General features: G+C 39.4%; 2 protein-coding genes across 2 annotated transcripts in view; both read left to right on the top strand.

The window, feature by feature from the left end:
- Positions 1 to 11,611, top strand: part of PGER4 (prostaglandin-E(2) 9-reductase-like) — a gene marked incomplete at its 3' end in the record, with an annotated part of 144,885 nt that extends 133,274 nt beyond the window's left edge. The window contains 7 exon segments of the mRNA NM_001278867.1: positions 124 to 240; positions 1,344 to 1,421; positions 1,837 to 1,959; positions 4,075 to 4,184; positions 4,457 to 4,622; positions 8,723 to 8,805; positions 11,424 to 11,611. Coding sequence (NP_001265796.1) covers positions 124 to 240; positions 1,344 to 1,421; positions 1,837 to 1,959; positions 4,075 to 4,184; positions 4,457 to 4,622; positions 8,723 to 8,805; positions 11,424 to 11,466 — 720 coding nt within the window.
- Positions 1 to 18,432, top strand: part of LOC103345168 (aldo-keto reductase family 1 member C3-like) — a 226,041-nt gene that overhangs the window by 81,799 nt on the left and 125,810 nt on the right. The gene's annotated exons all lie outside the window — the stretch shown is intronic.

Below are 18,432 nucleotides of genomic sequence, written 5' to 3'. Positions count from 1 at the left end.
TCATTTTCCCTCTATATTCATCACTTTTAACTAGTAAAATACATCTCAACATTAGACGAAAGAAATCAAGACATTTGGCTAATGTATTCATTCAACACAACTCCCACTCTTTAATCCCTGCAGCTTTGGTGCACTTTTTTTCGACCAGAGCTGGTCCGAAAAGGCTTGGAACAGTCACTGAGAAAACTTCAACTGGATTATGTTGATCTGTACCTTATGCATTATCCAATAGCAATGAAGGTAGGTGGTTAACATCATAAAATTTATTTCACATCTGCAGTCACTGTGGCCATAATTCTCATGGATGAGTAAAGGATACAGATACATTTGTAGAAGCTTAATATAGGGAAGGTATAGAAACTGCTCAAACTTTTTTTGGCAATATTTATTGGATTATGTAAATGAGGAGCCTAAACCTTGAGTAATGTACACACTTGAAATAACTTTAGGAAATATCTTTGTATCTAGAAATATCCACAATACTACAACAAGTTTAATTGGTTTTTGTCTCAGCCTTTTCATTGGTGGCATATATGGCTATGGGAAAATTCTTTTTTTTTTTTTTTTTTGACAGGCAGAGTTAGACAGAAAGAGAGACAGAGAGAAAGGTCTTCCTTCCGTTGGTTTACCTCCCAAATGGCCACTACAGCCAGTGCGCTGCACCGATCTGAAGCCAGGAACCAGGTGCTTCCTCCTGGTCTTCCATGCAGGTGCAGGGCCCAAGCACTTGGGCCATCCTCCACTGCCCTCCCGGGCCACAGCAGAGAGCTGGACTGGAAGAGGAGCAACCGGGACAGAACCCGGCACCCCAACCAGGACTAGAACCTGGAGTGCCGGTGCTGCAGGCGGAGGATTAGCCTAGTGAGCTGCGGTGCCAGCCAATTCTTTTATTTTAAATATTTATTTATTTGAAAGAGTTACACAGAAAGAAGGAGAGGCAGAGAGAGAAAGAGAGAGAGTGTTTAGCCTGGCTGAAGATTACAATCTATTATTGGTGGAGATCAAGGTCATGTAACTATTGGATTTCACAGTGAAAGAGCGACATTTCTCTAAACAAAAGAACAGAAGCACATAAATTAATATAAATCCATGTGACACAATTAGGGTTTTGAAAATAGTATTCATTAATACATACATAATAGATGTGAAAAGGAAGTCTGCAGTATAGTGACGTTCTTTACCACTTTATATGTGATACAGTTTTTGAAAATATGTCTGTGGAAGGTAGCTCCACATAGTTCATTGAGGTTTAGTGTTCCCACACTAAATATATTTGGGTATGCTGCTAGGGTGTCCGTACCTGAATCTGGTGACATAGTGAAAAATGACTACTTCTATTGTAGCCTGGGGAGGAGATGTTCCCAACAGATGAACATGGGAAAACAATATCTGACACAGTGGATATCTGTGCAACATGGGAGGTGAGTACTTGGAGGAGTAAGTACAAAGAAAACTAAAGAGGAGGCATCAGGTTACAATTCAACTTAAGGAATGGGTTACACATTCTTGAATATAAAATGTTACGCCATTGTTAAGGGTAAATGTGCTGGAGCAGTGGGGGAGTAAGACAAAACTAGGTAGTCACAGTCAGAGAAGGCTTAGGGGCAAAGAGAGCATTTTTCCATTCAGTAATTTCTGGTTTTAAAGAGGACACAGAAATTTGTTGTGTTAATGTCACCATCACCCCCTCTACTTTTGCGCCATTTTCTCCTAAGTCATTCAGTGCCCATTTTCTTCATGATAATCTCTTGACAGTGTCCTTTTTAATGGTGTTATCATGCTTTTATATTACTCTAGAGACTTGTGGATATGTTTTTTCACAATGTTTCTTTATAGGCCATGGAAAAGTGCAAGGATGCAGGACTGGCCAAGTCCATTGGAGTGTCCAACTTCAACCACAAGCAGTTGGAGAAAATTCTGAACAAGCCAGGGCTTAAGTACAAGCCTGTCTGCAACCAGGTGAGAACTCTCAGCCTCCTCTCCCTCTGCTTTTCATTCCCTTCTACCCTTACCATGCAGGAGCCCAATTTCCCCCATTCCTGTTCAGTCTATGCTTTGGAGCAGACTATTCTGCAAGGCAGAGCCTCTGTGTTGAACGACAAGTGGGGCCCTCCATTGACTCTATGGTTAGTGATGTCTTATTAAAAAGGTGAGGAGACTAGTGTTGAAATATGAGTAAGAATCTGGGGAGGTAAAAGTGATCAAGAAAGGAGCAGTCAAGAATCAAACCTCAATGAGAAGATGGATTTATCCCAGGTCCATAAGAATAGGTAGGAAGATCCAGAGAACCACTGATTGCTCAAGGGCTTGTAGAAGGCATTGTACATATGAAAGAATGCCACAGGAACATCTATTGGACAGTAAATAAAGACAGAGTAAATGTAGGAGAAGATAGCTGGTAAGAGTTTGGTGGTCAGATATCTGAATGCTTCCCTCCTTTTGGTATCTATACTTTCAGATGTCTTGAGCAGAGTCCTAGGTACAGAAAACAATAATAACTGGACACTATGAAAATAATCTGGGGAAGAGAGAGAAAGTTACCTATTTAGGGTGATAGTGTTGTGACCCATATCAACACTCAGTAAATTTTAGTAAAACAAGCTGGTCTTACCACTGAGCCCCTTTTAACTGCTATCTCCTCTCTGCTTTCTGCCGTCAAATCAACTGCTTACATACATCTATTCTGTACCTGGCTCCATGTTCTAACTTAGAATCTAACAACCTACAGTCACCCAGAAAAGACCTTTCACTGCAAAATATGGCTTATAAAATCTATGACTTTGTTATCTAGTGATGCATCACTCTTATTTTCAAGTAAAAGTATCACAAAATTAATACGACATTCAGTATTGGTTTCGTTCCAGTTCTTTTTTTATTTTAACATCTTTTATACCCTCAGAAATTTTGATAATGCAGATATTTTGTGTTTTCTCTCTTATACTCAGATTGTTAAATTTTCATATGTCCAAAGTTAATAGATATATAAGTTTATGTTAATACATATGTGTAGTATTTTGCTGAACCTCTTGATACAATGAGTTAAATGTGATTGTTCATCCTTACAGTACTCACAAATGTCTCCTATGATAGAAGACACTCATAGTTTTCATAATTGACTCTAAAGTAGTTTATAATTTCTTCTTCCTGTCATTGAACATAAGTCCATATTATAATTTCCTGTTGTTATCTCCAAATCTTTTCTCTTTTAAGGTCAACAAAATAGTAGTTCACATGTAGAATTTTGTCATGCTTCTCATGTTTTTCTCCTAGAGAAGTCAGAAATCTGTTCTTTTCTGTGATATCTAGACATATTTTGTCAGTTGTTCTAAATTTCTCAGAGTGTTGTCATAATAATAGATCATTTGTTTCTCTACTTTGATTTTCTGTAAGTTAGAAGTTACATTTGGATGGTGTATTATATTAAGATTAAATATTTTTGTCATGAAGATGTCCTTAGAATTCTATGTTCATCAAATTGTATCCCAAAGAGAAAGCATAGAATGATTGGTTGTCTCATAGAGCAGAGTTTCAAGTTGTTGCTGCTCAAATTCTGATATAGCTCTCTGGTAATGCACTTAGGAAAGTAAAACATGGCTTTCAAAAAATCTTTACTTGGGGGCTGTATATGTGGTACAGCATGGTAAGCCACACTTCTCACATCTGCATCCCATATTGGAACACCAATTCAAGGCCTGGTTGCCCTGCTAATGCACCTTGACATGCAGAAGATGGCTAAACCCCTTGGGCCCTCATTACCCACAAGACAGGTCCAGATGAAATTTTGGGCTCCAGGCTTTGTCCTAGTCCAGTCCTGATGGTTGTGGTCATTTTGGGAAGTGATCTGGTCATTAGAATCTCTTTCTTTCTCTTGGTCTCCCTCTCTGTTAGTCTCTTGTGTATGTCTGTCTGTCTCTCTCAAATAAAATGAATGAGACTTTAAGCAAAATCAAAAGCCCGTAAATTTAAATTTAATGTTTAATTTCTAAATTCAGCTATATTTACTTTTTAAATTTCCCTTTATTTTAATATTAGCATTTTTTGTAGTCTGATATTTACATTCTTTTCCATCTATAGGTGGAATGTCATCCCTATCTCAACCAGAGCAAACTGCTGGATTTCTGCAAGTCCAAAGACATTGTTCTGGTTGCCTACAGTGCTCTGGGATCAAGTCGAGATCCAAAATGGTAAAAAAAAAAAAAAAAAAAAAAGCTCACAAAAACCCACTGTTGATAAAATACTATTGGTTTACAACATGTAGTTTACAGAGTTATCTCTCAATTGGTCCAGAGACAGGGGGTAATCTGCATTTGTAGAAACAGCTTAGATGACACTAATGCTGCTAGACCAGGGACCAGCTTTGAGAAGCACTGGTACAGAGTATATCCCCTAGTCAGTTTTGGTGATTTCTTAATAAACTGAATGCTCAGAACTTCAGCTTTTCTACCTCTCTTTCTAGGGTGGACCAGAGCTCACCAGTTCTCCTGGAAGATCCAGTGATTGGTGCCTTGGCAAAAAAGCACAAGCAAAGTCCAGCTCTGATTGCCCTTCGCTACCAGCTGCAGCGTGGGGTTGTGGTCCTGGCCAAGAGTTTCATTGAGAGGGAGATCAAAGAGAACATTAAGGTGATGAACATGTGGGGCTCTAGGCACCATGGATCCTACACAGTGTTCTCTACATTTGTTCTTTGCTAGATGTCAAGACATCTGTGCACCAAGACTTTACCCATGCATTCAAAATTTATGTATTACTCAAATATAATGGGTAGATGTAAATATGATTGAACAGAAAAGAGAGAATCAGTATTCAGCAGCAAACTAACAATCTGCTCTGTAGCCTTATGCAAAATACATCTTCATTATTCGAAATTAGAGCATTTTATGAAGTGATTTTTGGTTTATGAATTATTATCTTTTTCAGTGTTAGTATTCATATAGCTTAATATTCATGAGTTTTATTTTCATTTTGGTTTTCCTGTCTAGTGACGCAGCATTTCAAATCTTTGTTCATTTAAATAGATTGACTATGACTGTGTTTTCAGTTGAGACCACTATTTTACTATTGTAGTTACAAAACAAAACACCTCCACACAGACGATTGGATAAAACTAATTTTTAACATCATTATGTGAGTTGGGAGTTAGCCTGGGCCTGAACTTGCTCCTCCACCTTGTGTTGTATGTTGAGCTCTCTCATGTACTTGAAATCCTCTCCCTCATGCACTCTTTTTTTATTATTATTATTGAGTGGACAGTGAGAGAGAGAGACAGAGAGAAAGGTCTTCCTTTGCCATTGGTTCACCCTCCAATGGCCGCCGCGGCCGGCGCACCGTGCTGATCCGAAGCCAGGAGCCAGGTGCTTCTCCTGGTCTCCCATGGGGTGCAGGGCCCAAGCACTTGGGCCATCCTCCACTGCACTCCCTGGCCACAGCAGAGAGCCGGCCTGGAAGAGGGGCAACCGGGACAGAATCCGGCACCCTGACCGGGACTAGAACCCGGTGTGCCAGCGCCATGCATTCTTAAATGAGGCAGCTCCCTTCCAGGATGCTGGTTGGGCATTGCATGGGATGCCTCAGTGCTCCTCCATGTACTTTTTCATCCTCCAGCTAAGTATCCCAGGCCTCACCTCATTACATAGCACAATCAAAGGCAATGATTGGATACAGGTAAAGCCTGCTCAAAACTGCCTAACAATTGTTTCTGGCCAGTTCTATGACCATTGAATAGGCCAGGCCACACCAAAGTGATGGGAAAATAGACAATGGATCCAGAGGGCATGGAGCCTAGCCGAGTCAAGTATTGGAAGATATTTCTCTTAACAATCTATCATGTTTGTGTATTCCTTACCTTACTTTTGTATGAGATGTAGTTGGTAAAATGTGTTCTCAGATGCTGTGTTGTGGGGATGCAGGTTAAGCCACTGTCTGCAACACCAGCATCCCATATGGGAGCTGGGTTGAGTCCCAGTTGCTCCACTTCCAGTCCAGCTCCCTGCTAAAGTGCCCAGGAGAGAAGCATCAGTTATATCAGTATTTTTCTTCTCTTCATAGCATAATTTCATGACCAAAAATTCCTACTCTTTGCCGTTAAATCTTTACTTGCTTGTGACTGATGCATTGTATGTTTTTCTAAAGCAAGAACTGTATAATGTTTCACCACATTACCTATAAATTTTTATCATCTTTTTTTCTAAATTAGATTATCAATTCAACTCACATTTATTAAATGCTGTGTGAAATACACATAACAGTCCATTGACCTGAATATGTACTTTTAAAAAGAATACCAAGGAAAGGAATTTGGGACGCTGTTTGGTATGTGCTTGGCCCATACTCAAATGCCTGGATTTGAGCCAGTGTTCTACTTCTGATCTACTTGCAGCTAATGAACTCCATGAGAAGCAGCAATTATGACCTAACTATTTAAATATATGTGACCCTTGTTAGTGATCCAGATTAATCTCCAGGCCTGGCTTCTGCTTGATCCATTATAGACATGTGGTATGTGAACTGGCGGTTGAGAGGTCTCTGTCTTTTTGTCTCACACTCTGTCTCTCACTGTGACACTCTGACACTTTCACATCAAAGACTCCCCAACAAAAATACATTTCTGCATTTACTCCTCTCTTCCATGGATTGTCTTCTTTTCTGTACTGTCTTCATTACACTGGAAAATAAAGCTCTTGTTTTCCAGTATAGTATTACATTTTTTAACACCTCATATATAAAAATGGCTTAGTTGCTCTTTACCAGATAATGTTATACAAAATTGGTAATAACTTCTCAACTTTCACATAGAATAAAAATTAGAATCACTACTTGGTATTGTGTTGAAACTCTTCATTAATTTCCAGAGAATTTTTTTTAAGATTTATTTATTTATTTGAAAGGTAAAGTTACAGAGTGAAAGAAGAAAAGATAGATAGATAGATAGATAGATAGATAGATAGATAGATAGATAGAGAAATCTTCCATCTATCTGTTCCCTCCCCAAATGACTCCAATGGCTGAGGTTGGGCCAGGCCGAAGCCAGAAGACAGAAACTTCCTCTGAGTCCCTAGAGGTTTCAGAGTCTCAAGCACATGGGCCATGCTCTGCTGTCCTCTAAGACACACCAACAGGGAGCTAGATCAGAAGTGGAGCAGCTGGGACTTGGACTGGCACCCACATGGGTGTCAGTGCTGCAGACAACAGCTTTACCTGCTCTGCCACAGTGTCAGCCCCTTAAGAGAACTTTATGAGGTACATTTTTCTTTTTCAAATTGTCTACATTTCCTTTTCTTCATTGATGGGATATAAACATACAACTGCATCAAGGTACTTTACTAAATTATACATATATATATAAAACATATATTATATATATATTTCAAAGTTTGCCTTCAGATTTTACTAGTTCTTGTGTATACATGACCCTGTCTTCTTTAAATAATTTGAACTTTCTTTGACAGCTAACATTGAGATCTCTGTTTGTAGTGTTGTGAGGTTTCAATATGGTATATCTAGTAGTGGACTTTTATTTATTTTTCACCCAGTGTTTTTTTTAAGATTTTACTTATTCATTTGCAAGGCAGAATTACAGAGAAAGAGGTAGGGCGGAGAGAGGGAGAGAGGGAGGGAGACAGAAATTGCCCCATCTACTACTTCACTCCCCAAATGGTCTCAATGGTGACTGGGACTGGATCAGGCTAAAGCCAGGAATTTTGAAAATCATCTGTGTCTCCCACATGAATGACAGGTACCCAAGTACTTGGGCTGTCTTCTGTTTCCCAGGTGTATTAGCAAGGACCTGGATCAGAAGTAGAACAGCTGGGACTCCAACTTGTGCCCTCATGGGATGACTGCATTGCAGGTGGCAGATTAACCCTGTGTGCCACAACAATGACTCCTCACATGCTATTTATCTTATTTTATTTTTTCATCATTAATATAAAGAGAGCAGATTCACATATTTTGTAGATACAATTCAAAGAACACAATGGTATTTCCCTCTTTCCCTCTATCCTTCCCTCCTCCTTTTTTGCTTTAAAATTTTGTGATAACTTTCAATTTATTTTATAGTCACAGGCTTAAAGTTCCAATACATATAGTATTTGACAAGTAAAAAGTAGAAAACCATGGTTCCACAGGAGTATAAAAAAGAGCTATAAACAATTATCAAATCGTAGTATGTCAATGTCTTATACATTCAGTTTTTGTTATTCAAATCTATATATTAGTTACCATAAACCAGAGAAAACATGATGTTTGTCTTTTTGGGTCTAGCTTATTTCACTAAGCATGATTGTCTCCAGTTGATTCTATTTTGCTGGAAAGGTCAGGATCGCTTTCATTTCTATGGCTGAGTGGTATTCCATCATGTGTATAACTCACATTTTCTTTATCCAGTCATCAGTTGATGGACATCTGAGGTGATTCCATATCTTAGCTATTATGAATTGACCTGCTAGAAATATGGGAGAACAGATAACACTTTCTATGCTGATTTCATTCCCTTTGGGTAAATTCCCAGGAGTGGGATGGTTGGGTCAATAGTAGAACTATTTTTGAGGAAATCTCCATGCTGTCTTCCATAATGGTTATACCAATTTACATTCTCACAAACACCCCATGGTTTTTGGTTAGTGACATTTTTTTTGATGTCTCAAAATCTTTGGAAACTTTTCAGGATTTTCCAGATTGCAAATATTCAGTATAAAAATAATAACATTTTGAACTTCTCTAATAGGTATTTGGATTTCAGTTGTCTTCAGAGGACATGAAAGCTCTAGATGGCCTGAACCAAAACCTTCGATATTGTCCTGCTCATTTGTAAGTGGCTTTGGTAAATTTGTTGTCTCCATGTATTTTTTGAGGATTAATATAAGATGGGTATTAGCCTCCATTCTCCCGATGCAGACCAATTCAGTGTTCATAAAATGATGCTTCTTCTCCCAGATTTTCTCCATTCTTATCAGACAAAGATACTTCCAACAGCCCTGTGGTTGTAGGCGGTGAGCCTTTTCTTTAATCAACATGTTTGTTTATACCATAGTCATTAAGATAATCTGCCTTCCAAGATTTCACAAACTTGTAAATAAGCAAATAATTTCAGTAAATGTAAATTAAGATGAATCATCATTTTTATAAATGATTGATTTTGGTAGATTTTCTGTGCAATGTAGTCTTGAATCTTGGAGAATTTGGAAAAACTTAGCTTATGCTGCTAAACATGTGAATTGTCTCCAATTAATGTTAGTGGGCTTGTTTGACATCACTTTCTTCTCCCAACTTATATATTTAAGAATATAAAAATTAAATAAGACATTTCACTTATTTTTTGAGATAATTTCAGAGGTCCTAAAAGTTTACTCATAAAAACCTTTTCCTGGGGAAAGAAAAGAGATAAATGAGTATTAGCACAACAAAGGAAAATTCATTTGGAAATGCATATCGTTAAATCACAGTAGTAGCGAGATTATGAGGAAAAGAAATTCACTGTTACTCACATGGCTTTGGATTATACTAACAGCAATATCCAATTGTCCTTATGTGTTGATAATATCCATCTCAGACATAACTTCAGGAATAGATCAAAATAAGTCTTATTTGAAACAGTTTTAAAAAGTAGCTTTTTATTTTTAGAATAACCTTGATAACATTCCGGTCTTTTAAGCATACATATCTGTTAATAAAAAAATTATGGAAAGTAATATATATGTGAAAATATTAAAAGAAGTATAAAAGAATTTCACCTTGGGACATCCATACACAGAAATACATATCCCTTCCATATGCAGTTGTCCCATAGATCCTTGCAAATTACTGTTTCAATGGTTTTGAAATTTCTGCCAGCCTTTTCAATGTGTGTTTGTTAATGACTCAACACTGCATTTACCTTGAGAAGCGCTGACCTTAGAAGTATAGACATAACCAAGTATAGACATACTTGGTTATGACTTTCTGAAATATGTAATCTCAAAGAAGAGAATGAAACCTTAAAGGTAAATTTCAAACCAAAGAATGAGAATAACAGTCAAAAATTCCATGATGGAAGAGAATTTACAGCCAACAAAAGATCTTTGTTTTTGTCCTCTAAGGTTATAGGAGCTAAGCAAATACATGCTATAAATGAGGTTAACTAGGATTATATACTCCTTCTACAATTAGGATTTTTAATTTGTGGTGGAAATAAAAGTGATAATATATGAAAGCAATTAGTATAATGAAAAATTATATGTATTCAAATTTGATAGCTGTGTTATAAAGGCAAATGTTTTATTATTATGCAAAAATGAGTACTACAGTAGACACATAATACTATCTTTATATGTAGAGTGGCAAGCAATGCAAATTCCTACTACTCTTAGAATTTTAATAAGTATTGATTGTTATTCCTTTATATTTTCAGTACTTAGGAAAATACAGAAATATGCAAATTATACAGGAAGCATTTGGACTGAACACTGTCTTTTCAATGAAATTAATTTCATAATGTAATATAGTATGCCATGCATAATGGGCAGTGAGTAAATATTGAAGAATTAACAAAGGATATGTCAAATTGCTAGCAATAACCTATGTCGCTCCCCCTCTTCGTGGAGGAACGACACAGGACCCTGCGCTGTTCTTTCGTCTGCTCGGCCCTCCCCGGGTTTGCTGCTGGTTCTTCCCGGGTTGGCTACTGTCCCTTCCACCTCCGTGGAAGGGCGGTTCCCCCTGGCCACATTCCCCACTTCCGCAGGGGAGCGGCACACCGCCGGCCGGCTCTCTCGGGGGCTGCACAGGTGCTCCCTCAGATGTTCCCCTTAGATGTTCCCGGTGTATGCCGTCTCTCTCCTCCTTTATAGTCCTCCTCCGCCAATCCTAACTCGGCTGCCCACACGCCGAGTACACTGCTCTCCTCCAATCAGGAGCAAGTCCTACAGTTTATTGGCTGAACTGGAGGCAGCTGTGTAGAAGCTGTTTTCTTCTCTCCCAGCGCCATATTGTGGGAGAGCAGATGCATAGAATAAGTCTTAATTCCAGTAACTCAGTCCAGTCCGGGTTGCTCCCCACAACCTATACTCCCTGAAATGTTTTTTTAGCATTAAATAGTATGTGGATGTGTCCTTGTTCAAAAACAAAGTATATCTCTTAAAAACTGTTGTGAAATAGCACTGGGTATCATTTTACATTATTGACAGATGCAGTTATGTGAGAGAAAAATGTTTGAATTTTTTATTCTGTATGTTCTGTATGCTAACCTCCAGATACAAGAATATAATTTGAAAAGTTTGATTTTGATTAAAGATATTTATCATAAAGTCATGCTCATGAATATAAGTCAGATTTTATTTTATTTTTATTTTTATTTTATTTTTCTGTAATGGTAGCATCACAGAAACCACATCTTCAGTATTCCAGAAATGTGATCACTGATTCTACATTGTGCACTATTGTTTTTTTAGTTATATTGGACACCCACATTACCCATTTTCTGATGAATATTAACATGAAGAACTTTCTCATGACTTCTGCTACAAGCTCCTGCAAGTGCATCATGGTGTAGGAGACATCTCAGATGCTGGTGACTGGGCAGCTCTCTTCTGGCTAATCTACACTGCTTAGCAATCACACTCAGCTGGAGCTATATCCAAAAGGAATAAAGCCACAGCTGCAAAATTTTTGTCATTACAGAAAACAAAATAATTTTGTTTATTAAAGATTTTTAACTAGCACTGATTTTATTACTCGCCTGCTTTATTTTGTTCTGGCTCCTTAGTGCCTCAAACTGATTTGCCTAAATGTTTGGAGATCTGTGATGAGAGATAACAGTCCACAGTTGTTGCTGAATACAGGGTTTTCTGTCTGTAGAGCAGTTTGCAAAGATTTTCCATTCATTGTTTCCCCAGTGTTTCCAGGAACAAGAAATCCCACTGCATAAATCTCAGAAGGTAAAGCAGTACTGCAAGGGTAACCAACATTATAGGGGCTCCCATCCAGCAGCTTAAAATCAGAGCTGCAGACACAGGGAACCTGAAGTCACAGTAGGGGGTGGGCAGAGTGGATGCAGCCATGAAGGGTGCTTAGGAGTTAGGTATGAGGGAGGTCAACAGAGAGGGCCCAGGACGGATTTCTTTTAGCGACCATTTCAGATTTGTCATCTTTTTAACTCTGCAATTGAGAACTGAGGCTTTTTTTTTTTTTTACAAATGCTTTTTTAAAGGAAATTTCTTTGTAGTTACTGTATATGTACCCAGAGAGATATAACTTATGGTTTGGTTGGTTATTTTCATTTTGTTTGTTTTACATTTTTTTTAATTGTTTGTTAATTTTTCTAACTTTACCAGAGTTTGCAGCTTATACCTCAAATCACATAACTGAAAACATAGTATCAAAAGGAAACCTGATCCATCATGTTACTTGTTCAATGGTTCACAATAGCCAAGATATGGAATGAACCAAGATGTTCATCTTCAGATGAATGATCACACACACACACACACAATGAAATTCTATTCAGCAGTAAAATGAATGGAATTCTCTCATTTACAGTATAATCCAAGGAACTGGAAGACATCATATTAAATGAAACAAGGTTGACGCAGAAACATAAATACCAAATGTTATCCCTCATTGCAGGAGCAAAAAACAAACAAAATACCCCAATCTGAACACACAATGGTGAAAACTCAAAACTTGGAGAGTTTGGGAGAAGAGAGGATGGATTAAAAACTAGCGTGTGCTTCATTACTTGTGACAATCATATTACAGCAATATCAGTTAATAATAGAGGAAATTGAGTGTAAAATATAGAGGAACTATTTGTACTATTTCACAATTTTTGTTTTATAAATTTAGGACTGTTCTTGGTTTTGTAAAAATTATTTTATAAAGGTAGTTTAAGGTGATTATTCCATTAAGATGTTAAGTTATATTTTAAATATCTAATGAAACTATTATGAAAAATAAAGGCTGATACTTAAAGCAAAAGAAACAATCAAAAATTGGACATATGGGATACATAAAACTTAAAACCATTTATGAATTCAAGGAGAGGGTCAATAGAATGAAAAGGCTTTTTAGCCAGATCTGAATACCTTAAGGGCTGATTCTGAGGCTAGAGTGCTGTTTAGGGCATATGCCATTCTATGAGTGTGCTGTGTATCCTGTTTCCCACGTTAGATCAGTCTCTCCTTTTTAATTCTATCAATTATTATTTGCTGACACTGGTCTTATGTATGTAATCCCTTTGACACTTAATCTTTTCTTTTTGATCAACTATGAACTTAAACTGATCACTTTAAAAAGTAAGATGAATATGGCCTTGTCTAAATAAGATCGGAGTTGGTGAACTCAAGAGGCTTCCACAGCCTTGGCAGCCCATAACGAGAGCCTTGGTTGATTACTAACGCCATCAATAAGAGTGCCAATTGTTAAATCAACAATGGGAGTCACTGTGCACCTGCTCCGCATGTAGGACCTCTGTCCTTAATGTGTTGTACTAGGCTAATTAATGTTAAAACTACTATTCAAACAGTACTCTATACTTTGTGTGTCTGTGTGGGTGCAGTCTGTTGAAATCTTTACTTAGGGGGCCGGCGCTGTCGCTCACTTGGCTAATCCTCCACCTGCGGCGCTGGCATCCCATATGGGTGCCGGGTTCTAGTCCTGGTTGCTCCTCTTCCAGTCCAGCTCTCTGCTGTGGCCCAGGAAGGCAGTGGAGGATGGCCCAAGTGCTTGGGCCCTTGCACCCGCGTGGAAGGCCAGGAGAAAGCACCTGGCTCCTGGCTTTGGATCGGCACAGTGCCTGCGGTGGTGGCCATTTGGGGGCTGAACCAACGGGGGCAGGCGCCGCGGCTCACTAGGCTAATCTTCCACCTTGTGGCGCCGGCACACTGGCATACCGGGTTCTAGTCCCGGTCAGGGCGCTGGATTCTGTCCCAGTTGCCCCTCTTCCAGGTCAACTCTCTGCTGTGGCCAGGGAGTGCAGTGGAGGATGGCCCAAGTGCTTGGGCCCTGCACCCCATGGGAGACCAGGATAAGCACCTGGCTCCTGCCATCGGATCAGCGCGGTGCACCGGCCATAGCGCGCCGGCCGCAGCAGCCATTGGAGGGTGAACCAACGGCAAAGGAAGACCTTTCTCTCTGTCTCTCTCTCTCCCTGTCTACTCTGCCTGTCAAAACAACAACAACAATAACAACAAACAAACAAACAAACAAAAACAGAAGGCAGACCTTTCTTTCTGTCTCTCTCTCGCTAACTATAATCTGTCAAATTAAAAAAAAAAAGAAATCTTTATTAGAATATACTAAGTTGATCTTCTGTATGTAAAGATAATTGAAAATGAATCTTGATGAAGAATGGGATGGGAGAGGGAGTGGGAGATGGGGTGGTTGCAGGTAGGAGGAAGGTTATGGAGGGAAAAGCCACTATAATTCAAAAATTGTACTTTGGAAATTTATATGTATTAAATAAAAGTTGAAAAAAATAGAATGAAAAGGAAGTCAATATAATAGGAGAAAATATTTACACATATACACATGATAAGGGGTTCATATTCAGAATATAAAAAGGAACTTCCCTTTTTATACAAAAAAAAAAAAAACTACAATTAATCTAATCAAAATATACAGGGTACTAAATAGACATTTGCCAGAGATGGCATACAAATGGCCTACAGCATACAACGAAAACATCACAACATCACTAATCATTTGAGAAATGCAAATAAAAATCATGATGGAATATCACTGCAAACTCATCATACTCGCTAGGATGTTGACTATCAAAATACAAAGAAATACTGAGCATTTGTGAGGATTTAAGGCATTGAAACCCTTGTACACTATTGGTGATAATGAACAATAGAAAAAAATGTCATGGAAAGCAATATGATGGTTCAAAAAAGTTAAAAATAAAATTAGCATATTATTCAATAATTTCTGTTCTCTCTATATATTTACAAATGCTTGAAAATAGCATCTCCAATGAATACTTGCTCATCCAAGTTTATAATGCACCCTTCACAATAGACAAGAAGTGAAAGTGATCTAAATGTCCATCTACAGATGAGCAGATATACAAAATGTATTATATACATACAATGAATTATTATATATATATTATATTATATATATATAAGAAAATCCCTTCACGTGCTATAATGTGGATGCACTGGAAGACATTAAACTCAGTAAGCCAGTCCCTAAAAGACAAATAGTGCACGATGCCACTGATATGTTATCTAAATCATTCAAACTCACAGAGAAATTAGGATAGTGACTAGCAGGGACTGGTGGAAGGTGAAAATGGGGAGTTGTTTAATAGATATGCATTCATATTAGCATGATGAAAACATTTTGAAAATATTCCACAATAATGTAAATACAATTAACACTATGAAACTTTACCCTAAATGTGTCTAGCAAGGTAAATTTTAGATTGTATGTACAGATCTTTAATCCATCAGTTAAATTTATTCCTTTTTTTTTTTTTTTTGGACAGGCAGAGTGTGGACAGTGAGAGAGAGAGACAGAGAGAAAGGTCTTCCTTTTTGCCATTGGTTCACCCTCCAATGGCCGTGAGACTCTGGTCTGAAACTATGATCTCAAATAGTCGGACAATAGCAGTACACTACATCACCCTTGGCAATGCACAAAAACCCCCTAGCATGATTGCTCAAGCTTAAAAGTAGAAAGGTTACACCTGGGTTACCTGGGCTAATAATAAAGATGTGATTTGTCTATGTCTTAAGATCATAATTGCTGATTGTAAGACTTTAGCAACCGCTTAACAACCGTGTATTCTCTTCCCCTTCCCGGTTTTGCGGTTTTTGCCTTTATAAACCCTAACCTTTGGTTATTCGGGGCTGCTCTGCTCATGATGATCAGACAGCCCCAGCATGCTGGATAATCAATAAAGCTTCCCCTTGCTGTTTGCATAAGAGATGTCTCTTGGTGACGTTTTTCGGGCGGTCAACTCTCACAATGTCCTTATACAAGCACAGCATTAAGTTCAGCTCCATAGCCTGATAATAGATATCATGTTATAAAAAATTGCTGCAACTTTCATCTGTTTGAGTGCCATCATTTGAGAGTTCCAGGGATCCAGCTGGAAGTCCCAAGTCAGAGACTCAGTTCAGAGTTAGGATAGTCCTTTCAATATTCTGGAGACTCAATTGTTAAGACTCAGTTTTTCCAGGGTCTCGCTGAGTAGATCAAGGTCTAAGCGTCAAGTGAATTCCTAGTGTCCTGGCAGCCCTCTATGGGTGCCTTTCCTTTACTGGAAATATTCAAGCCCTGGGCCATGGGAACACTGGGTCATTGAGCCCAAGTGAGGAAGAGATCAGCAGCAGGTAGGAGTGGACACATTTACCTACACTCAGCCACCTCTCCAGTGTCCATGGGATGTCTTGACTCCTGTCGAGGAGATTGTCACTTGTATTAAATTCTTGTGCACAGGAAAAGTACTTATAAAAGATATCTCTTTGACAAAATAATGTTAGAGGATGGAAAGGTAAGGCAGTGACCAGAGAGTTACCCTACTGTAGGTCCCCAAAGAGTAACACTGGGGGAGCAATTCCTCTGGAAGGCAATGGAAGAAATGACTGAGAAGCTCCATCAATTAAAAAAAAAAAAGAACTGACTTATTTAAGTAGAAAAGGGACTGTTGTCCATAGAGCTGGGTCTCTGGGTATCTATGCACCTACTACTGAAAGGTGGAAATGAGGTGAAGGGTAGGCTAAGCCAACAGAGTAGGAAGAGGGAGGGGAAGGATGGTGAAGGATTTGAGGGGAAGAAACCTCTGACCATTTGCCATTTCTCTGTGTAAAGTTATCAAGGTCGCAGAACCATTGTCCAAAGTTATCAAGGCCACTTAGAACCATTGTCCAATTCATATTGAAGCCAAGCTGCAATGCAGAAGGAAATGAATCGTTTCAGACTGATCTACCTTTTTAGGCCCAACCTGTGCAGGTTTTTAAGAGACAGGTCAGAAAGGAGTCATGAGGAATGTGAGAAAGTTCAGAATCCTTGGATTAAGAAGAAGAAGGTCTGAGGGAAGTAGGCTTGGCTCGCCAAGGCATTCCTCGTGGAGAAGCTACCCCAGCCAAGAACCTTCTCACAGTGGAATTCTGAGTCTTCACAGAAGAAGACGGAAAGAGTCCCCACACCCAGATAAAGTGTCCCCAGCTCTAAGTTGTCCCGTCCCGCGGGACAGCAACTGGGGCCGAGCACCTAGAAGGAGAAATGAAAGGGACAGGAGACACAAAGATGGCAGCAAGACAGGTGCCGATCAAGCTGCGACTTTATTTTTCAACCACACACTTATATATCATTGAGGCAGGGTATCGGGCGGGGGAAGGAGGGGGGGCTTATCTTGTAGCTGCAATGCTAGTGCAAGTAGGGGAAAGGTTACAAGGCCTTAAGGCACAAGGTCACACAAGGTTGCGTTATCAGTACTATCAGGTCTGGCCTGTCCAGCCCTGTCTCTCAACTAAGAGGTCACATGCTGCGTGGTCCCCGACATATCCCCCTTTCTTATCAATTAAACAGAAATGGCTACCGGTTAGGCCAAGCATGATGAGCGAGCAGTGCCTGTCTTAGGAATCGACCCGGGGCTCCATCACCTCTTACCCGTCATTGGATATCCTTGCCAGTCCCCAAGGACTCCTGTCTTAGGTGGGTGAGGTTCCAGGAAGGTGCCCGTCATTGGCTTACTGCTCATTTTATTGATAGGCCTGGGGCCCTTCCTGGGCTCCCGACTGGGACAGCGGCAGACCGAAGGGGAGAGTCAGTTGTTGGAGGGACCGTGACCTCACTGGCCAGACTTCACCGGCCAGAGAGAGAGATAACGTTTTCCATGGGATCTTCCATGGCCAGACTTTGGTAATGTATTTGAATTGGTCTGGCTGCTAAATTATCTACTTGTTGTCTGATAAAGGTCATCAGCCTATTGAGGAGACAAGGACCTATAGATAGCACAACAAGCAACCCAACAATGGGGCCTAAAAGCGGTAGCAAATAGGGAAGCAGTCCATTCCATCCAGTCCAAAAGGGATTTTCAGCCATGGCACGTCGATGACGCTCCAGATCTTCTTGAAGTGTCTTGATTTTATCACGAACAATGCCGGACTTGTTAGCATAAAAACAGCATTTTTCCTGTAAAGCCAAGCAAATACCTCCCCGTTCAGCAGTAAGCAAGTCTAAGCCTCTACGATTTTGTAGAACCACTTCCGCTAGGGAATCAATTTGATCTTGAAGGTCCTGAATGGTGGTGGATAGGGTCTGCACATCATTAATAAGTTGTTGGGACAATTCTCTTTATTTGTGGACCGCGATTCCTAGTCCTGTGGATCCTGTAACCATAGCTGAGGAAATTCCCAATGTGGCTAATAAAGGAATAAATTGAATAGCTCGTTTTTGTCTCCCTGCAATATAATCAAGGGAGGGGATAGGAACAGGGGTATCTCCATT

The sequence above is a fragment of the Oryctolagus cuniculus genome, chromosome 13 (assembly GCF_964237555.1).
Source record: "Oryctolagus cuniculus chromosome 13, mOryCun1.1, whole genome shotgun sequence".
Lineage (NCBI taxonomy): Eukaryota > Metazoa > Chordata > Mammalia > Lagomorpha > Leporidae > Oryctolagus > Oryctolagus cuniculus.
Note: the sequence above shows the minus strand (reverse complement) of the source record. Positions and strands in the feature narration are given on the sequence as shown.